Source organism: Heterocephalus glaber, unplaced genomic scaffold, assembly GCF_053883595.1.
Source record: "Heterocephalus glaber isolate CG9 unplaced genomic scaffold, H.glaber_assembly_v1.0 deba00001444, whole genome shotgun sequence".
NCBI classification, from domain to species: Eukaryota; Metazoa; Chordata; class Mammalia; order Rodentia; family Bathyergidae; genus Heterocephalus; species Heterocephalus glaber.
The window spans coordinates 11,106,761-11,132,315 of NW_028258297.1; the positions used below are offsets into that span (position 1 = coordinate 11,106,761).

The 25,555-nt window shown below is 52.3% G+C and overlaps 1 protein-coding gene and 1 long non-coding RNA gene across 5 annotated transcripts in view; one reads left to right on the forward strand and one right to left on the reverse strand.

The window, feature by feature from the left end:
* Cacng2 (calcium voltage-gated channel auxiliary subunit gamma 2) overlaps positions 1-18,474 on the forward strand; it is a 112,380-nt gene extending 93,906 nt beyond the window's left edge. The window contains exons 2-4 of the mRNA XM_004845684.4: positions 1,801-1,884; positions 12,499-12,639; positions 13,618-18,474. Coding sequence (XP_004845741.1) covers positions 1,801-1,884; positions 12,499-12,639; positions 13,618-14,153 — 761 coding nt within the window. The 3' untranslated portion in view covers positions 14,154-18,474. The remainder of the gene's footprint in view (positions 1-1,800; positions 1,885-12,498; positions 12,640-13,617) is intronic.
* LOC101701105 (uncharacterized) overlaps positions 1,879-25,555 on the reverse strand; it is a 39,671-nt gene continuing 15,994 nt past the window's right edge. For 2 of the 4 annotated variants that reach the window (XR_015452311.1, XR_002395307.2), the window contains 3 exons: positions 25,028-25,108; positions 22,458-23,886; positions 1,879-7,216 (listed from right to left, as the gene is read on the reverse strand). This is a non-coding gene — a long non-coding RNA (uncharacterized LOC101701105). The remainder of the gene's footprint in view (positions 7,217-22,457; positions 23,887-25,027; positions 25,109-25,555) is intronic. The other 2 variants (XR_015452310.1, XR_002395306.2) reach the window with 2 other exon arrangements.

Below are 25,555 nucleotides of genomic sequence, written 5' to 3' on the forward strand. Positions count from 1 at the left end.
GAAATCAGGAAAGTTGGTGAATTTGGGGCAGGACCATTTTTTGTGTGAATGGCAGCAGAAGTCCTCTCTACATTGAATAGCACATGACAGGAAATACCTGAAGTGCTTATTATATTCATCTAGAATATATACACATACCTTTGTGCTGGATGTAAGGGCCAGGTTGGATATCCTTTATCCAAAATACTTAGCACCAGGAGTTTGGAATCTCAGATTTTTTTTATTTTAGAATATGTCAGATGTATAATGAGATATTCTGTGGGAGAGACCCAAGTCTAACCATGAAATTCATTATTTTTCATATATGTATAACCTGAAGGTAATTTTCATACAGTAATTTTTCTGGGCCTGTGTTTTTTGACTGTGTCCCCCTGCACAGGAGGTCAAGGTGAAATTTTCTACTTCCAGTGTCATGTTGGTGCTCAAAAAGTTCTGGATTTTGGAGTATTTCAGATTTTGGACTTTTTAATTAGGGACATTGAACCTGTGTATGTGATATATACAGGTCTACGTAACAACGCCTTTAAATTCCTAAATGATATCAGTGGTACATAATAAACCCATTCCTACTTTTGAGATGTGAAACTTCAAGACTCTACAAGAAAATAAATGGCAAACAGGGGTTGAGGACTGCCTCAGTTAGGTCACACTAGCCAGTGTTACAGAAAAGCCCCAGGTGTCTGTGGCTGAACATAGACCAAGTCCATTTCACTCTTGCACCTGAGCCCCCAAGGACTAAGTGCACCAGGTACCATTCCAAGCACTACATGTGGGCCCTCAGAGGGGAAGGTGAGTCAACTCAAGGAAACTGAACTGCACTAGGCAGCCTGACCACAGAACCTGCATCTGGGCCCAGGCCGACCTCCCAGTCCAGGGTCGATTCTTTTCTTTTCATTAGTGGCACTTCTGCTGGTGCTGGGGACAGGACAATGTGTGGGACAGACAAGAGTCCCACCCTCCTGAAGCAGAACCTCTAACAACTGTAAATTGGACTCTATTCGTCAGTTTGGATGAAGGTTGCCCTGGTAGTTTGTGAATTCACTCAGTGAATATCGGTGAGGGCCTGCTGGGACCTTGTGCTTGGAGTTGGCTCCTGGACTGGTTTGCACCTGCTCAGCCATCACCCAGGAAACATCTAGGCCTTAGTGTGAGTCTTGCCTGCATCATGTCCTAGCCACAGATCAGCAAGCCTCCCCGAGCCTCAGTTTCTTTGTCTGCAAAATGGAGTGATGACACCCCTCTCACAGGCCTGAGCCAAACTGAGCTGTGGTTCAAGGCTGTGGAAGGGCCCAACCCCTATGAGGACTCAGCCTTGGGGATCCCCAGAGCTGCCAGGGCTGGAGAAGTGAATGCCACCCCCTGCAGAAGGGCGCACAGACTCCACTGAGGGCTGTGGGGCTGCCTGCCGCTGCCACCGCCAGTCTGGGGTCTGCCTGCTTGGCAATGCAGGGCAGCCCCCCACCAAGCTGGGGCTCAGAGAGCTAATAAGCATCCGTCAGCCTTCTTAGCTCAGCCCAGGCCCAGAATCAAACCTTGGCTGCTGCCAAGCTCAGCTAATTCTCAGAAGCCGAGATGCAGACGCAGGGATGGAAAGCAGGGTTTTGAAGTCTTAGCTTTAGATCCTCTCCGCAGTGCTGCAGGCGTGTGTGTTTTGATCTGCCAGGCAGATGTCCAAACAGACAAAACGATCCTTTCCTCCTCGGGAAAGGTGAGCTTCAGAAGAGCGAGGAGTCGGGAGGGGCAGGGGTGCTGGCCCTGCAAACTACCACGGCTCATGCGCTCCTCTCCCTTGTTTTGCAGGGAACTTCAAAGGCCTGTGCAAGCAGATCGATCACTTCCCAGAGGATGCAGATTATGAAGCTGACACGGCAGAATATTTCCTCCGTGAGTCACACGATCTTTTCATCTCCTTCCAGGTGGTGGGTCCTGCACTTTCTTCCTGCAGAGAGCCAAAGATCAGGGAGCCCTGGAGGGCCTGGTCTCGCTCCTTTCCTCCTCTTTGGAGGGCAAAGCTTCATGTGTTCTGTTCCGTCGGCCCGCAACACCGCTTCTTTGTCTGGCCAACTCCTATTCATCCTCCAGGTCCAGCTGAAACATCACCTGCTCCAGGAAGCCCCCTGCATCCTGTGTAGGCTCCCAGAGCACAGCACTTTATCACACTGTGGGTCCTGTCCTGTGTGTTGAGTAGCCATCCCTCAGCTCCACTGGGGCAAGGACCCTCCCTCCTTCTCCATTCTGGCCCAGCACTGTTTCTTAAACAAGTAAAGAGGAAATCCCACCAGCCAGTGCCAGAGCTTGGAACTTCCACTGGGGGAAAGGGAAAAAAAAAAGCAGAAAGAGGTTTTTTTTTTTTCTTTCCCCGAAAGTCAAATCAAAGTTAAATCCCAATGTAACAGCTGTGATCTTAAATCCACCTGAGACATATTATCGAGAGACAGCATTCTGAGGCCACAGGGGAATTTCTCAAGCATCAGCAAAAACTAACAAGGCTCCCTGCTCCCCGAGAAAGGGATTTCCCGGAGAGAGGCTGAGAGTCCTTGAGGCCTGGGCCCACGGAGCTGAAGGCTCTCAGGCTGGTGCCTCCTCCACCCAGACAGGCGGACAAGGCAGCCTCTGCTCCCTGCGCCTCTCCTCCCCCGTGCAGAGTGGTTAGCGTCACCCTCGGATCGTTTTTATGAAAAATGTAGAAGGCATTTTATTATATGGATTGCCCCTGTCTCTTTCAATAATTACTCCGCACATCAAAGCCAGCGCTTAGGTCAGCCAGGAATCCGGTTTCACTGAGAAGCCCACGGAATACAAAGACAGCCAGGAAACTGAGATGAGAGAGGAAGGGAACATGGTGCAATCTCTAGATTCTTTAAGGGGAAAAAATATCATACTAAGCCTGTGCTTTCCTTTTATGGATTCCCCCAAGACATTGTTCTTAAATGGAATTCCCAAAGGGACACAGGGTTGTCGCCACCGTTACTGTGTCTAGCGCTCTCATCCAGCCTGAGCTTAGTAAAGGAGACCAGCAGTGCAGTAAACATAGATTGAGCACCTGCTGGATACGCAGTCTTGTGCTCAGTGCTGGGGAGCCCAGCATGGCCAAGTGAGATAGCCCCTGGCCCCCCAAAGGGCACACCTGGCAGGTGGGGGAGAGGAGGGGTATCAGGGAAACAGCTGGACTTGAGAGATGAGGTGGAAGGGAGTGATCGAACCTGACTCCACGCCCGGCACCACACTCCTGGGCCACTGATCTCACTGCACATTGTGATGTGACACTTTGTTAGCCAGGAGGTATGGGCCTTGGGGCAGGAGACTTGCTTCGCTCACTGCTGCACCCAGAACACAGTAGGTGCTTGATGAATGCATTTTGCTTAATAAAGGAAAGACAGGGTTTTCTGGTGGCAATTCCCACCAACTGTATGCCTCAGTTTCCTCCACATTAAGTAGAGTTGAGTTTAGAGCACTGGGTTCTCCATGATGTCCCTAAACAAAAGGCATGGACTGGAGTTAGCAGTGAGGGGTCCCCAGATCTGATCTAAGTTGACAGAACTCAGCAATGTTTCTGGGGCATCTATAACCAGGGTCAGCAGACTTCCTGGAAAGGACAAGACATGGAGAATTTTTGGCCTTTGACTATAAAGAAGTTTTTTTTTGGTACCGGGGATTGAACTCGGATCCTTGTGCTTGTGCAGCAGGTGGCGAAACCAGTGAGCTAAATCCCCGGCCCCAGGCCTTTGAAAACATACGGTCTCCAACCCAGCTGCTCAGCTGTGTTCAAAAGCAGCCCCAGGCCCCTCAAAAACAAATGAGTGTGGCTGTGTTCCAGCAAAACCGTTCACAAACACAGGCAGCAGTCGCACTGGACATCGTTTGTCGATCCTGACTTATAAAGTGCTGCTGGTGGGCTAGACACCAATAACTGTGCAAAAGCTGTTCAGGAGAAAGTGGAAGACAGGAACCGTTTCTCTAGAAGGCCCCTCTGCCCCAGCCCACACCCACCCCCTTTCTGACTCCATGCCTCCGCCTCCCCTTCGCCCTGAACCATCTCCTTCTCACCCCATGAGCTTCCCCACCCTGTTGCCGGTTCACACCCAGCATCATGAGCTTCTGGAAGGCAGAACCCTGCCCCAGCACTTCTGTACCCCAAGACCTTAGCCCAGGGCCCAGCCCAGAACTGGAGCCCAAAAGAGCCCCACTTCGTTCAGTGAGGGAGGAAGTGACTGGGTGAGTGAAGAAATGAAGAAGTAAGTCATGGTCAGATACCAAAAAGAACAATGCATGTACCAGGTGCTTCCAGGAGGAGAGAGCCCAGGGCTGGCAAGGTGGGCGGAGCTAGTACCATAAGTGGGCATGGCTCTTGATAGAGCTGGGAGGGACTTCCTTGGAGATGAGCTTTCTTTGGAGCTTGGCGAAGCCTGTGCCAGCCCTGTGTTCAGGCCTGTTGCACCCACCTGCACATCTTACCCGTCCATCCCTGAGGGCAAGCCATCTGGAGATAGAGCCATTGGCCTAACATTTGTGTGGCATCCAAGGACAGACTTGGGCTCCAAAAGTATCATTCATTCATTCCTTTCCTTCATTCATTCCCGAAACACTTGCCATGCACCCACCATACCCACCATGCACTGGGCACTGTTGTCAGTAGGGGATCTGCCAAGAATACTGACTCCAGTGGAGGAAACAAGCAGTGAGTGAGTGCACCCTCTCTGTCCTCAAGGTGGCCTCATAGTTCTGGAAGGGGTTGGAGGGTACAGAGCAGGGTAGGGGGCGAGGCAAGAGCAGAGGCCTTCAAGCAGGAAGAGTGGGCCGTGTTTGGGGGCAGAGAGGAGGCTGGTCTGTCTGGCAGTGAGCTCAGCACATCTCAGCAGCCAGGAAGGTGAGGAGACCCCAGGAGGAGCCTGGGCCCCACTTTGCTCAGTCTCACCAGCAGGACTGAGGAGCAGAGCATGGAGAAGGGACAGAGAATCCTAGGGGATGGCTGGATGGGACGTGTCCAGAGCTCCCCTCTGGGATTGAAGACAGCAGGCTCATGTGCTCCAGACCCCACAGCTCAGCCTCCAGCAGTGTCTGTGCCTCCTGGAGGGCCGGCAGGAGGAGGATCCCCAATTAATACTTGAGGGGTGAATGAATGAGTGAGTGAACGAAGGAATGAATGAATGGGTGCTCTTATTCCCCAGCCTCTGATTGTTTGAGGAATCCCACAGCTTGTCCTGAATCATAGAGCCCAGGTTTCCCATGATGGAGTGACCATGGTCAGTGATCAGAGGTGACATTTCATCCCCTGTCACCACTCTGGGTCACATGACAGCATGGCTGGTGCGGACACCTACTGCCCACTGTGCCCAGAAAACAGGGAGCGTGTCCTCCACACACTGGGTGACAGTGACTAGTGAAGGAAGCTTAGGGAACAGGTGAGGTGGCAGCCTGCCCTGGGAGAGGCCTGGGACACAGGACCCCCAGGGGCAGATGGTGCCATGGAGATTCCCTGTTCCAGCCTCATCACATGCAGGTCTGAGGCTGGAGAGGTGAAAGCACACACCCAGGACCCTGGGCAACCCAGGCACAGAGCAACCAGCAGGCCCAGGTCTCCTGACCCTCTGCCTTGCCCCACAACCGCCACCCCATCTCCTCTGGCAGCGCAATGAGGGACAGGGCGGCCTCTGAGAAGAGATTTCAGTGTGTCAGGCTGGGACCTCCTGGGGCACAAGGTCTCAATACCATTTGCCAAAGGAATTTGGCCAAAAAGAGGACTTGAAAGAATAGATACTCAGGTCAGCCTTCCCCGAAGAGGGAGGTTAACTTCTTCATGGCCACTTAGGGTACCCTTCATTTCAGTCACCAGCTTAGAAAACCATCAATTCTTCACTGTTCACCAGTGTTCTGCACCCTCAAAAGCTTCCACGCTCCTCCTGTTTATTCACGGTAACCCTGTGAGGCAGACCAGGTTGGGATTTTCACTCCAACCGACAGAAAAAGAAGTGGAGCCCAAGGGACATGAGGCAACCGGCCTGCAGTCTTCTCAAGCCAGTAACCCAACACTTGGGGCCCATGCCTTGGACCTGAGCCTGCTCCTCTGTGCTCACCCATGTGTCTGTGACACCCACACTTGCTACCTCAGACCAGCCCCCACCTGACACCCAACTGCCCCCTCCACAGGGCACCTCACGCTCTGCATCCCAAACCCTGAGTTCCCCCCTCTCTCCCCTCCCCCGTAGGTTTGGTCCTTTCCCAGCCTCCAGAAGTGGTTTTTCCAGCTAGCGTTCAAGACTGAATCCTAGAAGTCATCTCAATGCCACCTTCTCTCCCCAAATCCACCCATCAAACCTTAAGTAAACATCTCTCAAACCCACCCTCCATTGTCCCTCTCACCTAGCAGATGCAGGAGCCTTCTCCCTGGGTCCCTGAAGCCATCTTGACTTTCGCTTCTTAAAATGCAAATCACATCACGACAGCTGTGCCTGCTCTGAGCCCTTTAATGTTTCCTGGTGCTCTTAGCAAGAGGAAAGCTCTCTAGCACATCCCACTGGTGCCTGGGGACCTATAAGGCCCTGCACTGCCCGGCCTGGGTGGCCTCCACTCCCCATGGTCCCCAAACCCCTCAGTGAGCTCCCTGGAAACAGCCTCTCCCGGGCCCTGCAGGAGCTGCACCATCCCCCGAAATGCACTGTGCTGCCTGCCTCTGTCCTGCCTCTGGAATGTGTCCTCATCCACCCACCATCAGCCCCACAGGCGAGTCCTCCTGATCCCCCATGCACTCAGAGGAGGCGCAGGGAGGCAGGGGGAGCCTGATCAAAGGGGAGTACCACGCTCAGACACGAAGGCCTGGGTTTGCCAACCTTGGACAAATGGTTTAACCTTTCTAGGGCTTCTGCGTAAGGACATAATTAAAGTACTTGCTCCACAGAGTTGCGATGAGAATAATGAGTTAATACATACACAATGCTTAAAATAGTCCCTGGAGCACACTCAGCTCTCACCTTCATGTGCCCTATAGGTCCCTTTCTGTCAGCACTGTATCATGGTTCCATTTCTGATGACATCTAGCTCCCTTATCTTAGTCACTTTCCTATCTCTGCACATGATTACCCAACACCCACAACTTAGAGAAGGAGAGGTTTATTTTGGCTCACGGTTTCAGTCCATGGTCAACTGGATCCAAGGCAGAAATGGTGCAGCAGAGGGCCATAGCAGAGGAAAAGGTGCTCAACTCATGCCCGCCAAGAAGCTGAGAAGGCAGAAGGGGGGTACAGCAATAAGAATACACCCTTCCGGGTCATGACCCCAGTGACCACCTCCAACGAGGCCCCAAACTCTCATGGCACATTCAGCTATGAACTCATGGGTGGATGAATCTGATGATGATTATCCCCCCCACACCATGGTCTGATCACTTCAAAACACCCGAGGCTTTGGGGAAAATTTCAGATCTAAAGTATAACATCTCTCATGGGAACATGAGCTCTGCAAGGACAGGGACCAGGTTTGGTTTTGCAGCCCTAATGTCTCCCGTGCCCAGCTCAGCACCTGGCAGTAGCAGACACTCTTGTATGTGTTCTGGGCTCACTGCTGGTCACATGCAAAGCATCTCCCTGCTCCAGACCACGAGGCCTTTCCCCTGGGCAACTTAGTACACTTTATCACCAACGGTGACCGACTACACTAGCAGGTCAAATTCAGCCCACCAACTGATTCTGCCAATAAAGTTTTATTGGAACACCACCATACTCATTGGTTTACATACTGTCTGTGACTATTTTCATGCATCAGCAAAGTAGAGAAACTGCAACAGAAACCATGTGGCCAGAAAAACCAACAATAGCTACTTGCTGCCCCTTTACAGAAAAAGTTTGCTATTGCCTACTTTAGGTATTTACAGTCTCTTCGAATCCAAGGTAATGGCTTCATTTGGTTGCTGTAAGCATCCAACAGGTGAATCCACACAAGGTCCTTAGAACCAGGCACAGGGCAGGGGCTCCCTGAATGTTAGCAGGAATTGTGGGTTGCCATGTGCTTTTTCTAGGAGCATACCCATGAGTATGTTTTTGTTTTTGTTTTGTTTTGTTTTGTTTTGTTTTGTTTTTTGTACCAGGGATCAAACTCAGGACCTTGCACTTGCAACGAGGGCAGCGGAAACACTGAGCTAAATCCCCAGCCCCATGAGTATTTGTTAATTGCACAAATCGGATGTTTTCTGCTCCTCAGAACTAATTTTGGCACCAAGACCACACCAGCCTCCGTGGGAACTCAGGACAATATGTGGGGGAAGTTGTGTTTGGACTGAAGGGGAAGGGACCTCAGAAATATCCAGAGTCAAGGACCGGGGATGTACCTCAGTGGCACCGCACTGCCTCGAAAGCACAAGGTCCTGAGTTCTGTCCCAGGTACCAAAAAAAAAACCAAAAAAACAAATCCAGAATTGGTCAGTCTATGCCTAGCATCAGATGTGCTGCAGATATTTCTCAATTTAATCTTTATAGTGGGGGCTCTTAGACTTCCACATGCACACAAATCTTGTTACAGGCACCTTGCTGAACCATGGTTTCTAATTCTGCAGATGCAGGGTGGGGCCTGAGGGTTGCATTTCCCACCAGCCCTCTGTGCTGCTGCTCTCTGGACTGAGCTAGGAGCAACAAGGCCTTCTGACAGGGCTGGGAACTGGCATTATTATCACTGCTCCCATTCTGCAGGATGAGAAACTGAGGCTCAGGCAGGTAATGACCCTTGTCCAAGGGTCCATAGTAAGAGTCAAAGCCCCAGTTCTAGCTCAGGGGTGACCAACTCCCAAGTCCTCTTTCAGTCTGTGACACAGTGCAGCTAGAAAGCCCTCCCTCAAGACTCCCCACCTCCCCAGAGGTGCCCACCTACTCTTAACCACTTCCTTCCCAGCCTGGAGCAGGGCGCATGGTCCAGCCTCCTAGCCACAGTGCTGCCCCCATCATCCTCTTTCTGGGCAGGGGAAGGGCTCTCTCAAGAGAGACTGAACCAGGCATGGAGGAGCACTCCTGTAATATTAGCACCCTGGGAGGTTTTGAGCCCTACCTGGGCAACTTAGTGACTTAGGGAGACTGGCTCAAAATAAAAAAGGGCTGGGGTGTAGCTCAGTGTAAAGGCCCTGGGTTCAATACCCAGTTCCATAAAAAAAAGAAGGGGTGGATTGGGACCAGCTATACTGGCACAGGGGCCTGTGCTCGTGTCCCCAGGGCTACCACCACATAGAGGATATGGGAAGATGTTTCCTGCCTTCTGAAGCAGTTGCATTTCCTCCACACTATCCTGTGCCGTCTGCAACCAGCTGTCCCCCCCACCCCCACCTCTCCCCATCTCCTCTGCACACATCTCACTGCATGTGTGCGCACACATGCCTGCACACAGCACCCCAGCCCCAACCTCCCACCCCTGCTGCCTGCAGGAAGGCTGGGCTGAGCCTCCAGTTCCCAGCTGAAGGGCCTGAGTGGGAGCGTCAGGCCCCAGGCTGCAGTGAGGCCTTCATTCAGAAAAGCGCAGCTGGGTCTGGCCCAGGCAGCACGCGGAGGCAGGAAGTCCTCCCTTGGCTCTGCACCTATAGCAGCTACTGAGGCCCTTAGGAGTCACACCGTGCCCTCTTTCTTCCTTGGTGCTGGCATTTTTGCCACCTAGCCAGAAACCATACCCATATGGAGAGGGCAGAACCAATGGAAACCAGAGAGGGTGAGGCACCTGCCTTCCCGCACAGCAAGTAAGCGACACTGCAGGGACCCAATTCCAGCTCTCCAGACCCTTCAACACCCTCCCTAGGAGCCTAGGAAGCCACACGGCATGAGATTATATAATGGTAGGTTAGGCAGGGCCGCGAGCAGACACAGGGTGGGTGCTTGCCAAATATCTTCTCTCTTCTCCTGGGTTTTCAGTAAGATCTCACCACTTGCACGCAGTTGTAAATTTGAGAATCAGGGCAGCTGTTAGCGGTGCCTGTGCATACCATGTACCTGGGCTGGGTGTCAGGTCGGGGCTAGAGCGCATTGTCTTAAATAACTTGCAGGGAGAGAACATCTTCCTTGGGTCTAAGGAGGGGACATCCTTGTCACTGTGAGGCTGAGGCAGCAGGGTGAACTAACCACCCACCTGCGCCCTTAGCCTCCAACGAGTATCTGCAGCCGGCTTTAACCCCTACGCATGCGCGGGGTATGGACCCCCGCCCTTCTCCATGCCCCTCTCCTACCAAAAAACGTGTCCACTTTCTAAACAACCGTAGACTCTACTACAGATAGGAGTGGAGACACGTATGTCACAGAAAGCTACCTAAATTCTTCTTAAAAAAGTCTAAGTAGAAAGTGATCTTCTTGGGCCGCGGATTTAGCTCAGTGATTCCGTTGCCTGCCTCACAAACGCAAGGTCAAGTGATCTTCTTGCCCATCCTTGATCCTTTTGGGTATTCTGCCACCCAAAGAGCGGCGGAACCCAGGGGATAAGAGGAAATCCTGATTCCTGGTGCCTTTACCCCTGAAATGCCTCCCGGCCAATCCCTGGGCTCTGCCAAAAGGCCCTGTGGCTGGTAGGGCTCAGCTTCCTTAGAAGTCACTCAAACCACCAAAACTGTCCCTGCCAGGTCACAGCTCCCTGGAAGGGACAGAGAGTCAGCAGGGGTCCCAGCACCCCTCCTACACTGCCTGTGTGGATTTGGGTAGAAAGAAACTATTTTACTTCACAAAGACACTTTGTGGAGGTCCCCAACTCTGGTCCTCGTTGCAACACGGCTCTCCCACAAACACACCCAGATCACCGCCCCTCCGCCTTTCCCATCTGCCTCCCCGGTGTCCGCTTCCCACAGTGCTGCCAGCCAGATACTCTATCCGTGCTCTCTTTTCCTTCAAATATTCTTTTCCTAGCCAGGCATAATGTCGTGGGCTTGTAATCCTAAGACTCTGGGAGGCTGAGGCAGGAAGATCACAAGTTAGAGCCCAGACTGGGCAACTTAGCTGCTTAGCAAGTCTGTCTCAAAAATCTAAATAAGCAAATAAACAATGAGGTGGGGGGTGCTCAGTGCAAAAGCCCTGGATTAAATTCCTAGTACTGCCAAAAAAAAAAATCTTTGGCTGAGCTGGGGATTTAGCTCAGTGGCACCGAAGCTGCCTCACAAGCCCAAGGTCCTGAGTTCAATCCCTGGTACCAAAAAAAAAAAACCTTTTGCCAGGTGGGAATGTGGCTTAGTGATGGAACACTTGCCTTGCATGTACAAGCCCCTGGATTCTGTTCTCCACACTATAAAAAAAAATAAAATTAAGCCAGGTGTGGTGGCTTATGCCTATAATCCCCAAACTCGGGAGGCTGAGGCAAGAGGGTTACTTCAAGTTCAAGGCCAGCCTGGGATACACAGAGAGTTCAAGGCCAGCCAGAACTACATAGCGAGACCCTGTCTCAAAATAAAATAAAATAAAATAAAATAAAATAAAATAAAATAAAATAAAATAAAATAAAATAAAATGTTCTTTTCTCTTCTCTCCTGATGATCAGCCCCTCCTTCTTGTCCTGAAGTCTTTTGGGGGGGGGCTCTGTTTTTCACTTTCTCTTTTTTTTGTAATGCGCCCATTTCCTCCCCCATCTGTCTCAAATCTAAATAAATAAATAAACAGTTGGGTTGCTTTGCCTTCAATAATAAGCTTGTATTGGGAGCTTACTATGCCTGTGGGTAGAATAAAAATATGATAAAATTTTTAAAATATGAAAAGAAAAAGCCACAGTACTTGCCTCACGGGACCTAGGGTTCATGGTGGAAATATACATAAAAACAAGTATTTATTATAATAACTATCATTTGTTGCCCCAGGAACATTTTTATAAATGCATTATCTGCATCAACTCGTTTAATCCTCACAACAGTCTTAGGAGATCAGCACTATCATCATCCCTGCTTTACAGAAGAGGAAAGTGAAGCACAGAGATGTAAGAAAACTTTTCCAAACTTAAATGGCAAATAAATGCTAGAGCCAGATTCAGCTCCAAACCAGGTGGTCCCCCTGACCACTACCCCACACTGCCTCTCCCTGTGCCCAAGTGCCCCAAGCCACAAAGCAGAGAGCAGTAGCATAAGTCAGGGAAGGCTTCACAGAGGAGGGGACTTGGAGCTGGGTTTCAACGGATGAGTAGAAGTTTGCTGAGTACAGAACAGGAAAGATTCCGTTAAGAGAGCCTAGTATGGTAACAGTCAGCAGTGTGCAATGACATGGCTTGGGAATTTTGCTAAGCTGGACAAGCAGGAATATGAGGACCAGGAGGCATGAGACTGAAGGAGACAGAGGCCAAGTCACAGGGCCCTGCGTGACTGGTGAGGTGCTAGAATCTGGTCCTGGAGGTCGTGGGGACCACTAAAGGTGGGGAGGTGCAGCAGCTTGCCCTCCTTCCCTCCCTCCTGGCATTGCTAGGCAACCTGGACTCCCAGCTGTGTCCATGAAGGTGGCTCCCAGGCCGCCCTCAGCCTCCCCACTGTCTCACCACTGCACCCCTCTCTCCCTGCCCCTCCATGTTCTGCAGGGGCCGTGAGGGCCTCGAGCATCTTCCCGATCCTGAGCGTGATTCTGCTGTTCATGGGCGGCCTCTGCATCGCAGCCAGCGAGTTCTACAAGACTCGGCACAACATCATCCTGAGCGCCGGCATCTTCTTCGTGTCTGCAGGTAGTGGCCACCAGCCGGGTGGGCTGTGGGAAGGGAGCCCCCAGGCTCAGGGCTCGGGGGACCTGTGCAGGCCTGGCAGATGGAGGGTCAGGCTGGGGTCCTGCCCTTGAGCTCCTGCCAAGTCCTCCAGGGACCTAACACAGACTCCCCTCCTGTCCCCTGGAGAAAGGCCAGCACCTGGGGGCCCCTAGAGCCTCCACCTCTCCAGTACAAGTAACTGGATGAGGGACAGGGGCATCAAAGGCCCCACCCTTGCAAGATGCCAGCTCCAGGCCGGGAACCACAGGGCTCCCTCCCCTCACTGTCCCAGCTGGATGGCAGCAGGCGGCCCCTCTGCCAGGTGGCTGAGCCCAGTTTCATGGAAAGTCACACTTCCCTCGGATGCCACAAAAGGAGCAGGGCCTGTAGCATGGGCCGTTGAGTAGGACTGGATGGCATCTCAGGGGCACCTGAGTCAGCAAGAGTAGGCACTGGTACCCACTCACCTAGCCCTCTCCACAAGGCTGTCATCACCCCAGCTTACAGATGAGGAAACTGCAACTAAGATTAACTTGTCAGTGGCTCTGAACCTCAGCCGTAAGCCCTGCTGCACCAGCTCCGGATCTCTGTGCTGCTTGAGCAACTTGCTTAACCTCTCTGTGCTTCTGCATCCTCACCTGTAAACTACTTATAAAGCACTTAGGCAAGAAGGCAGATAGTAAATGCTTAGTCAACAGTGTCTGCTACTTTATTATTCCTAGTACTTGGTGGGCCATAGAAGGCCTCTCTCTCCCCTCCCCTCTTCCCATGTCTGTCTCCATTAGCCCAGCCTCCATGGCTCTCTCCGTGTGGTCTGATAACATAGTAAGTCAGAGCTTCCCAGGCGTCCCCTATCCAGGGGCCTCTGTCCATCCAGTCCATCCAGCGATCCCCACCCTTTCATGCTGCCGAGTAGCACCATCCCCAGGAGAACCAACTTCTCTGCTGTCCCTACTGCAGGTCTGAGTAACATCATTGGCATCATCGTGTACATATCTGCCAATGCCGGAGACCCCTCTAAGAGCGACTCCAAAAAGAATAGTTACTCCTACGGCTGGTCCTTCTACTTCGGGGCCCTGTCCTTCATCATCGCCGAGATGGTCGGGGTGCTGGCCGTGCACATGTTTATCGACCGGCACAAACAGCTGCGGGCCACGGCCCGCGCCACGGACTACCTCCAGGCCTCGGCCATCACCCGCATCCCCAGCTACCGCTACCGCTACCAGCGCCGCAGCCGCTCCAGCTCTCGCTCCACCGAGCCCTCTCACTCTAGGGACGCCTCGCCTGTGGGCATCAAGGGCTTCAACACCCTGCCGTCCACCGAGATCTCCATGTACACGCTCAGCAGGGACCCCTTGAAGGCCGCCACCACACCCACCGCCACCTACAACTCCGACAGGGACAACAGCTTCCTCCAGGTCCACAATTGTATCCAGAAGGAGAACAAGGACTCTCTCCACTCCAACACAGCCAACCGCCGGACCACGCCCGTATGAAGACCGCCCGGTGGCCGGTGGCTGGTGGGTGGCCCGGGCCAGCGGGAGGGACCCGGGGCCCAGGAGGAGGCGTGGCCCACGGGCAGGGACAGGGCCACCCACAGGGAGACCTTCCCAAAGCAAAACACACACACACACACACACACACAAAACACAAAAAACAAAAAAAGAGAAAAACATAACAAGTAAATTTTAAAAAAAGAACAAAATATAAGAGGAACAAAGACGTAAAACAACAGGGAATGGGGGAAAATATAAACGAAGGAAGACAAACTTTAAAACAAAGCAAGAGGGATTAAAAAATTAACAATAGAAAATAAATCTAAAAGAAAATGCATGATTTCCCATGTACCATTATTTTAACATTTAATAAAAACCAATTTAAATGAAAACCATAAAAGGGAACCAAGATAATATTAAAACAAAAAAAAGGAAAAAAAGAAAAAGAATGGAAAGGAAGAGGGATGACCTTTGTATTTATTAGGGTTTTGTGTTACCATTTTTTATTTGTTTGTTTAATGGGGAGAGTTTCAAAATTAACAGTATTAACAGTATTCTCTCTGTTCCCTTGAACCCCGGTGGGCCCCGCCTCCCTGGGAGAGTGGGGGGCGGAGACTCAGGGCCTGTGGTGGAGTCCAGGCCCCTGGAAGCCCTGGGAGGGGCCCCAGGAGCCAGCTGCCCCCAGCACTGACGGGGCAACTGTAGGCCCCTGGGTGGCCTGAGTTCCCGGTCCCTCCTGTACGCTAGGTGCCTCGGGGAGGGGGGGGGGGATGCACCTGGGGCTCTCCCAGCCCCTGGTTCCCAGTCCTTAATGGTCCTAACCCACTGTGATGACTTCCTAGGCCTTGAGGAAAGGGAAGGAGAAGGGATGGCTGCCGTGGGCTTACAGAGATGCCGGACACCCCGGAATTCTCAGGGTGAGCCTTTTGGGATCACCATCCCCAAGCTCCTGTCCTTGGGGTCGGGAGATGCCCACCCCTCCCTGGGGGGAGATAAAGCAGCTCTCCCTCCTCACCCCTCACCTCAGGGCCACGTGATGACCCTGGGGTGATGCCAGACCCTCAGACTCATGGGCCCCCTACCCCCTGGGAAAGGGGCTCTTTGACCCCCTTAGGGGTCCTTGGACTCACTGACGCCCTCTCAGGGCCCAGGGTCCAACAATGACATTGCAAAAAGGTTTCTTTTTACAAAAGAAAAAGGAAAAACAAGTGGTGATTTTTTTTTTTAAATAAAAAAACCACAGACTATAAATAAATGTAAATATATAATAAGTGGATTTACTTGCAAGAAAATCAGATAGTATTTTTCTTTTAATTCTTTTCCAGCTTTAAACTGTGAAAAACAAAACAATAGGGTGGGTGGGGGACTTAAAATTTAGCAGGGAACTTCTAAAGACAAAACAGAAAACAATTATACAAATCCATTAAAAAAACAAAACAGATGGAGAGATGCAAGCTGGGCTTAAAGCCAGAGGGAAAAGAGTAAGGCCACAGCCAGCTGCAGGGAGCCTGCTGGAAAGATCGCTTCCTTCTACTTGGAAGGTGCTGCCAATGTGGGAGAGAAAGAGACCACATGCCCACCCACACCACAGCTGCACACGTAGCCACACAGCCCAGCAGTGCAACCGCTCATGGGGGTACTCTCGGTCTACAGCCGAGAAACTGACTTACGCCCTCCAAAGCCATTGTTGACAACACCACAACACCACCCTGGCCTTTATGTCCCCCTGTGGCCCTCACTACACACACACACACACACACACACACACACACACACACACACACACACACACACACGCATGCACGCACGCAAGCACGCACACGCACACACACATGCAGACCATGCTCATGTGCATGGCCAGGGCGCTGGGGCAGAGTCCAGCCCTGGATTCAGCACTTCCTCACTGTGTGGCTCCTCCGGCCTCCATGTCCCCCCATGTACATGTACAGACCAACCCAGACATGCTTAGAAAGCCCGATCTTGCTCTGTGTATCTGTGACTTTTAGGATCTGCCACCTGCCCAGAGCAAGATGCCAGGGATGACCAAATCAGCTGACACCGAGCTCCAGTGACATTGAGAACGTTCCCAAACCATCAGTTGGCCTCTCTCTCCCTCCCTCTCTCTCTCTCTCTCACACACACACACACACACACACACACACACACACACATGCACGCACACGTACACACCTCCCATATGGCTCCTCACTGTGCTCCCCAGCCCCTGTCCCCACATCCAACATTAAAGCAAAAAGACACACACGTGAGCTAACGTATCCTGCCATTCAGACACAGAGGGGAAAGACACATAGGTTCGCAAAGCCGCTCTTCATTTTGTGTCCCCTTTCTTTAATACCATGGCCCCATCAGAGAGAGGGAGGGAAGGAGGCTTCCTTGAGAGAAGAGATTGGTCCCCAGGGTCTCCTACTGTCTTGGGTGAGGTCAGACGAAAAGATCCTCCAAGGGTTTCAAGGAAGGGTTCTGCCCCTCTCTCCCTCCCTCCCTCCCTCCCTCCCTCCCTCCCTCCCTCCCTCCCTCCCTCCCTCTCTCTCTCTCTCTCTCTCTCTCTCTCTCTCTCTCTCTCTCTCTCTCTCGCTGAGAGTTTTAGCTGTGCATATCCTGGGGGGGCATCTGTTCCCCAAAGTTAGACTAAGTGAAGGCCACCCTGGATTTCTCCCCTTTCTTCTCCAGAGTGACAAGGGCCAGTTCAGACTGAACAAAATTCCAAGCTAGAAATTTCCCACCAGTCTGCGTGTGATCCAGTCCCAGCCAATGAGGCCCATGTCACCCGAAGAGACCTGTCTCCCTAGGTTTGCCACTGTCCACCCTAGCCGGCCCTGAGCTTTCCTAAGTGGAGCTCTCAGGGGCTCTGGGGGCAACTAGCAAGGCTGCTTGAGCACGTGCATTCCCTGTTGCCCTTCTGTCTTTTGTCTGGAAGAGGAAAGTTGTCTCCCAGAAGCAGCAGCAGCAGCAGCAGCTAGAACCCCACAGCTCAGGCCCCAATGTGCTGGGGATGCCACAGGGCCCAGGGCCCAGGGCCCAGGGGCACGGCTGGTCAAGCTGTGGTGGCTACCGAGTATCTCTCATACTGGGCAGAGATGACCATCTACCCCCCACCCACCAGCTGCGCCTACAGCATCCCCAGATCCCAAACCAGGTTGAGGCCTAGCAAGAAGGGAGAAGCCTGAGCAGTGGTCCTGAGCATTTGCTGCCCCACTGGGAAAACCAGCCCTGGTTCTCAGAGTTCTGGCATTTGGGCCTGGCTTCTTTCCAGGCTGGGAGGCCTGGGGCCTGGGGCCACTTGAAGAATGCCATGGGGGCATGGGTGACACTGGCATGGCACGGAAAGGGCTAGGGGGCTGGGAGGGAAGGAGCTGGGACGGTCCCCACCAGGGCACTGCCCCAAAGGGTGGATGATTGTTTGTGTCCAGCTCCAACCAGTTCAAGAAACCAACCTCCATTTTCTTTTCTTGGTGGGTCCTTTTTTTTTTTTTTCAGACTGTTAACAGAAAAAAAATTTAAAAAGCAGAAAACAAAACAAAAATACAAAACAAAAAAATCCTGGTACATGAAATAAAGATTTTTTTTATAGCTTGGTCCTCACGTTGGTGAATTTCTTTAATTGCTTTTCCAACTCCTTGCATCTCATTTAAAGCAATCCTAAGGCCACATATTTTCAGAGTTGGGAGACAGGAGGCTTAGATGCCATGCAGTAGGGTGGCCCCACTCCTCAGGTTACAGGCTCCCTCTTAAATAGCTTTTACTGGCACTTGCATGCCAACAGGGACAGGGAACTCAGCCCATTCCAAGGAAGCACTGGCCAATGCTAGGCAGCAGCAAATGGCAAAGTCTACTCAAACCCACCCTTTCCTTCACTCTGTGCAAATCCCTCCCCTTTCCAGTATGATGGCCCCTCAGATCTTCGCATGATGTCCTTGAAGTTTCTCTTTTAGACTAAACCAGTCCCACTCAACATCCCAACCACAAACTAGGGTTTCCATTTTCCCAAGGAAAGTGTGCAGCCTGGAAGGTAAGACGCTGGGGCTCTCTGCAGAGAGGTATTGCCCGGAGAGGGCCACGGAGTGGCAGAAGAAGGGGAAGGGTCTCGAAGGGGACCCTGGGCCTGTCTCAACCTGAACAGATGGGAAAGACAAAGATGGAAAGCGAACTGGAGGACATGGCCCTTGACGCTGGAGAAAGGACCCACGAAGGCAGTTAAAGAACTAAACCACAACTGGGAGGCTCAGGCAGGAGGGTCACAAGTTCGAGCCCAGCTTGGGCAATTTAACAAAACCCTGTCTCAAAATAAAAAATACAAAAATGAGTTAGGGATGTAGCTCAGTGCGAAGGCCTTGGGTTTGGGGTTCAAATTGAAAAATAAAGAACTAAGCCACCAATGTCTAGCCATGTTCAGTCAAACTGCCAGGTCAGCAAATACATTGAATGCATTTAACTTAGTTTACTTTAACTTTAAAAATTTGTCATGGCATGTGGTAGTGCATGACTGTAATCCCAATGCTCAGGAGACTGAGGCAGGAGGATCACTGCAAGTTCACAGTCAGCTTGGGCTACACAGTCAGTTGAAGGCCAGCCTGAACTACATAGTGAGACCCTGTCTCAAAAAACCCGAAAAATCTGTCATGCCAAAAAAGATGGAGGAAAGCAGGTATTTTGAAATCAAATAGAGACAAGGAACAAACAAAATCATAAAATGCATCTTCCTCTGCCCCCTAATGCATCCCTGTGACACCCTCCTGCCACCTCTGGGTGTATTGTCCTTGACCCAGAAGGTCAGGTAGAAACTCCCAGCAGATGCCACTACAAACAAAAAGGAGAAAAAAAAGCTGAGAAAGCTTGTGTACAGTGAGGCCCTGAGGGCCTGGTGCTCTGAAAAGAGAAAGAAGCTGTACCTGGCCCTCCTGACCTCTACCTTCACCTACCAAAAAGGCATGGAGGACTCACTAATTACAGGCTGGGCTTCACCGGTCTGGTTGTTTTAGTACTGTTTGACAAGCCAAGAGAGCGACCTATTGGAGGCATCCAGGGCACCAACGGTCACCCAGCTGGGGCTGCAGGAAAGTGGCAGGGCCATGGCCTTGTCCCCTTGAGGTCCAGGGAGGCCCTCGTGAGCTCTTGGACTGGGGGGATCTTTGGGGAGAAAGACACTGCTGGAGATTGGAGGGAGGGAGCTAAGCCACAAGACAACTTCCCTAGGGACTCCAGGAAGGAGCCAGCCCAGCAGGAGACCTGTGCCACACACATACTAAGAGGAAGGAGGCCTGGAAAAGGCCGCCCAAGCACTGAGCGCTGTTCGGAACCCTCTGCTCCATTCAGCCCATCACTGGGGGCCACAGTGCCAAGCACCCCACAGATCTGGATTATCTCTCCAGGCTCCCCCAATATCTTCAGGACCAGGGCCAAAAAACTGGGGGAGCCTCTTAGATTTTAAGTCTAAATATACAGCTCCGAACAAACCAAACTAGTTCCGTCCTTTGTCCTATCTGTCTTTGTTCCAGCTGAAAATGCTAGGCTTAGATTTAGAAAGCTCGACCTCCTTTGAATTCTGCCCCGATGGTGACCACAGCGGACAAGCCCATCTTGGCACCTCAACCCTAGCTTCTCGGCCCCCGCCAGCCATGCCCAGCTCTGTTTGGCACATGTGGGCATCTCCACAGAGGTGGTGCAGGCGCCAGCTGGCACATATGAGCTCCCAGAACAGCCATCCCTGCTCCACCCTCGGGCCAGTCACCCTCAGGAGCAAAAGGTGGTGGCTGGGGGAACCTTGGGCAGAAGCCTAGACAGCAGGCACCAAAGAAAGGTCCAGGTCTGGGTATGGGGCTCGGGGTGAAACTGTCCCTGGGCCTGTGATGTACCCCTATCATGGCCACCGCGGGGCCCCTGTCACTGTCTAATTGCAGCCCGGGCTATCTAGCTTTTGAACATAGATGTCAACACTCAGAGCTCAGGCTGCTGGCTCCCAGAGAGTCAAATAAGGGACAGTGAAGCTCTTCATGGAAAGTCACAATTGGACACCAGAGAGGGCAAGTGGTTTGTCCAGACCTGCACAGCCCATTGGCTTCAGGCCAACTGGGGGCTCCCAGCCTCTTGATCCCGCCTCCCAGCCCAGCTGCTTCTGATGAAATTGGAAGCCTTTCTGCTTTCGCCCCCTCCCCCAAGTCCTGCCACCATCTCCCCTGCACACTCTCAGGGCAGGGGAAGGCTGAGGGCTGGTGGCTATGGCTGTCCCAGGGAGCTGCTAGACCTGCTTAACGAGGAGCATCAGCTTGCAAGCCACCTCGGAGAAAGCTGGCTGGCGGCCAGCCATCGCCTGCTCCCGTAGCACAAGCAGGCAGGGCTCTGCAAAACAGCAGCTGGGGCCGCCCCTGTGCAGATTCCTCTGTTGGGAACTTGGTCCTGCCCACTCTCCCCATGCTCACTGTCCCATACAGACACAATCCCAGGTGAGACCCCTCAGGGTCTTCCCAACTCCAAGTTGAGGGGCATCACGTGGGCATCTGGCAGTGGCCACACTGGGAGTGTTCACACCACAGAAACTGGCAAGAGCTGCAAATGGGGGGTGTTTCTCTAATGAAGAGCCATTGGTAAACATTTGCCAGCATTCTGGTGCCTAAATCCACAGGGACAAAGAGGCTCACCACGGCCCCCAGGGACACATCTATACCTACAGCACGTGTGTACATTTGCATGTCCATGCACATAGCCCTGTTGCGCACATGTGTGTATACACACACACACACTTCTGGAATTAGCGCCGCTCACACAGCCACGTCCATTCAGTCGCTCGGGTCAACATTTACAGGCCACACCCCCATCACCCAGGGCTCAGGACAGCAAGGACCTGGGCTGTGCTTCAAGGGACCAAGGCATGGGTGAGCAGAGACGCTGATGAGGACAGAAGGAAGCACAGAGAGGGGACAGTGGCGAGGGAGGTGGAGGCCACCACACGGGTCCTCTGCACCCCTCATCCGTGTGCAGCCAGAAGCCATCGATGCACATAGACAAGCACAGGTAACAGTACATCACGGATGCTCATGTGCACAGCACACATGCCACGGGCCGAGGGTGTGCATGAGAGTGCGCGTGCGCGCCGACCATAAACACCCAACAGGACTAAGGAACAGAGCACAGGGTCAGATAGCCAGAATGGGATAAGGAGTCGATGGTGAGAGGAAGCCAGGTGCCTCTCACAATTGCTAGTGTTCAAAGTGGAGATGGAAACAGGGCACAAATAGGGCTCTGAGGCTGCCCCTTGAGATGAGACTGGAGAGACCTAGAGGCCACCGGGAAGGGGAGCAGCATCCCTTCCTGTCCCCTTCATTCAGGAGGTCAAGGATGACCTGTCACACTTCTCAAATAGCTCAGACCTCAAAAGCCCACAGGGAGATAAGGCAGGGGTGAGTGGAGCTCAGCCACCAGCATCAGGTAGGGGGAGCAGCAAAGGGAAAGGGCAGGATCTGAACTCAGCCACAATCTCTTCATGTCACTCTCTTGCTCAAAAACTTTCAATGGCTCCCGGGCCCTCACAGTACAGCCTTGAAAACCCTCCCTAGTGAGGCCCGTTTATCTATCTTGCCACTAAACACTGAGATTTATTGGGAACCTTCCCTATGCCTGGCAAGTGGATTGTATATTATCACAGCTGTGTTAAGCAGGTATTATTAGCTCCTTTCCAGAGATGCAGAGTGAGGCTCAGAGAAGCAGAATGGTTAAGATGGTGGCTTCTGGAGCCACACTGCCACGGTTCAAATCCTGCCTCTACCACTTAGAGGCAGTAGGATTTGGGACAAGTAATCTAAGCATCAGCTAACCTCGTCTGTAAGAGGGGAGGAGGAACAACTTCCAATAACACCGGATGATACAGATGAATCAGGGACATGGGACATGGTTACCGGAACACAGGCTCACAGGTGGGCAGCACTTCCTTTCTGACTGGGCACTCAGCGACCACCGTGGCCATATGTCCAAACCGTGCTCAGAATGGGACAGAGCTGGCCCCATGACTCTGTCCTGTCCCCATCATCGGTACACATGCACACACAAACAGACTTCCCAGGTGCCCCACTGAGGTAGAGGGAGGGGGAAGGAAAGGGAAGGTGGCTGGGTGGGTAGAGAACTTGCTGGCCATTCACAAGGTCCTTGTTTGATCCCCAGCACCAAAGAAAGGGGGAGGGGGCGATTCTCCCTGGCAGAGCTGGGAGGCCTGGCAGGAACAGAGGTCCCCAGGCTCCCTGCACAGTTCTGACTGTGAAAGCCCCAGAGGGCTGAGGCTTGGGCCATGCCCACCTTGTCCCCTGGCTCTGTCCCAGCCTGGATTCCAGCCACAGAGGCTCACAGTGGCTCTAGGAGACACTGCAGGATCCCACTGATGCGACTCATTCATTCATTCAGCTCTTGCGACAAGTCATTTGCTGTGCTCAATGTTGGCAGTAGTGGTGAGCAGGACAAACACAGTCCTTGTCCCTGCAGCTCATGTCCTAGAGGGAAAATGGGAAATTAGCAAGGGAAGAACCAAATCATTACATAACTGTAGGTGATGATTTCAAAAGTAGCAAGGTGGACCTCCCTTTGGGTTATGTGAAACCTAACAGATTAAAACAACCACCATTGAGGTATCTCCCACAATGCTGGGGCTCTTCTGCCCCATGTGATAGTGGCTGGGGCTGTGGCATCCGGGGCTCAGCAGGGCTAGAACAACCTGGCTGCCCAGGCACGGGTGGGAGGCAATGCTGGGACTGCTGACCTGGGCACTTCCTTTCCTCCACCTGGGTCCCTCCACGTGACAGGGGCCTTTCCCCGTGTACCTCGTGGGACCCGAGAAACTGCCAAGCAGCTGAAGGTCCACCCTTGGGAGCCTCGGCACATCGCTTTGGTCGGAGCCAGTCCTAAGGCCCAGACCACTTCCAGGGGGACCAGAGGCTACCTTTGGATGGATGGGAGCAGCAACGTGGATGGAAGGGGTGGGGACATAGTGGGAGCCATCTCCAAAAACCACTCACCACTGCCCCAAAGATAAAGCAGACGGGGAACACGAGGTACTTTGAGCTATGGGCTTTCAGCTGAAATCTAAAGGTAAGGAAAAGAATCCAGGCAAAAACAGGAGGTGGGATCAGGGAGTCCCAGGCAAAAGGAACAGCGTTCAAAAAGCCTCTTTTCCTGAGGCAGGAGAGACATTGGCTTAGGAGTAGATCTAAAAGATGACCCAAGTGGTTACCCTGGTGAGCAAAGGGACAAGGGACAAGCTGAGGTGGGAAAGCTGGGCAGGCCTTCGGGTTACATTCTAAGTGCAAAAGTGCCACTGACCCAGATGTGAGAGAGGAAATCACCACTGAGCTGCCCATGCAAAATTCCTAAGCCAGAGCCAGAGCCAGAGCTCTGTGGAAGGAACAGATAGGAGACAGGGACAGCCCTTTCCTTAAGTTCGGAGTTTTATGTAAGGTATTTCCTTGCAGTTTTCGATCTTTCCTTTCCTATTCAGTTCAACCTTTCCGTATCCCACTCCTCCCATGAGTGGAACAGCTCACATAAATTAAAAGGCCGTTAAAGGCAGAAAACCCAAACCATGGAAAAGGGAAGCAAGCAATAAGACAAAAAGTACAAGTTTCCTGGCAAGCAAGGCCAAAAGGGAAGCATCATCAGCTCCATAGCTTTCCTTGTCAATGTCAACACTTCCAGGGCTCTGGAGAAGAAAATATTCTTCTTGATCTCACACTCTCTGGGGAAGAAAGAAATTACACACAGAATGAAAATTAAAACAACCCAAGGTCAAAACTACAGGACTAAACAGTGCCCCAGAGCCAGGCATGGTGATGCACACCTGTAATCCCAGTGCTCAGGAAGCTGAGGCAGGAGAATGGCTGTGAGTTCAAGGCCAGCCTGGGCTACATAGTGAGACCCTGTTTCCAAAAAAAACCCCAAAAATGAGGACATTGAGGATCAGAGAGGTTAAGCTGTGTGCCAGGTCACACAGCAAGGATTCGGTGGATCTGGGGCACTAGGCTGGCAATTCACTGGTTCTAGAGCACACATCTCCAACAGTGGTCTCCTTGCAAGGTCTCTACCTTCACCCCCTAATTTTCCTCCACTCGGTGGAGAAGGTAGAGCTGAAGGAAAGCTCCACCCCTAGAGGCCAGACCCCGCCCCTTGGCTCACCCTTCCTCCCCTCCTCCCCACCTCCTTCTCTCTGCTTGTCTGAGCTCCACGGTGTGGAAGCCATGACAGCCAGGCTGGACTCTCCCCAGGGTAGCCTGTAGAGACAGCAGCTTCTCCTGAAGTGACCAGCAAGGTGCGAACAGAGGTGAGGCTCAAAGTGGTCATGAAGGACAAGGAGGATTCATCCCAGGGGCTCCTCAATGGCAGTCATTGCTCACTTGTCACTTGCTTGGCACATGCCAAAGCCCAGCAATCTCAATAAGTTGAATTCAATTGGACTGAACTGAGTTGAGTTGAAATGAACTGTGCTGAGCTGAATTTGCAGGATGGATGCATGGATAGATGGACAAATGGATAACTGGATAGATTCATAGATTTAAAAAAAAAAAAGATGGATGGAGCCAGGATTGGTGGCACATGCCCGTAATCTCAGCACTCTAGGAGGCTGAGACAGGAGGATCATAAATTCAAGCCCGACCTGGGCAACTTAGCATCTTAGTGAGATCCTTTCTCAAAACAAAAACATAAAAGGGGTTTCAGATGTAGCTCAGCACAAAGCCCCTGGGTTCAATCTCCAGTACCAGAAAAAAAATGGATGGATGGATGACCATGTAAGATGAATGGATTGTTGGTTAGATAAAAGGACAAATGAATGGATGTTGGATGATAGGACGGATGCATGGGAGAGGATTTGGTGACCATACCGCGTCAGGAATTCTGGTAAGTGAAGGCCCAGAGGTAGAAATGTCCAAGATGTTTGGAAACACTGAAGAAATCGGTGTGACCTGGAAACAAGGGAAAAGGATCAACATGTTTCCCCACCTAGGGAAAGGTGGGTGCACTGTTTGTGGGGTGAGGGACACGCGCGCTCAGCGGGTGGCTGGGCAAGGAGGAGTTAACAGCAGGATGTCTGCCCGGCCAGCTGCGACCAGAGTGACACTGACAGATTACAGCGTGTCCTCTGCACTAATAACACTGCGGTGTCCTCCTCCTGCCGCTCCCAGCCAGTGCCGGCCTGGTGGATCAATACCAACAGGCACACACTGAAAATCCTCAGCCGACTGCGGGAAGCTGGGGCCTCAGAGATCAGTGCATCGCCTGGGGCGGGGTGGCAGCTGGCACCTTGTCATCCCCTGCCCCAGGCCAGGCCAGGCAAGCACAGCCCTCTGCAGGACTCAGGGGTGAAAGAATCCACCTCCTGGCCGAGGCATCGAAACATCCCTGTGCCGCCC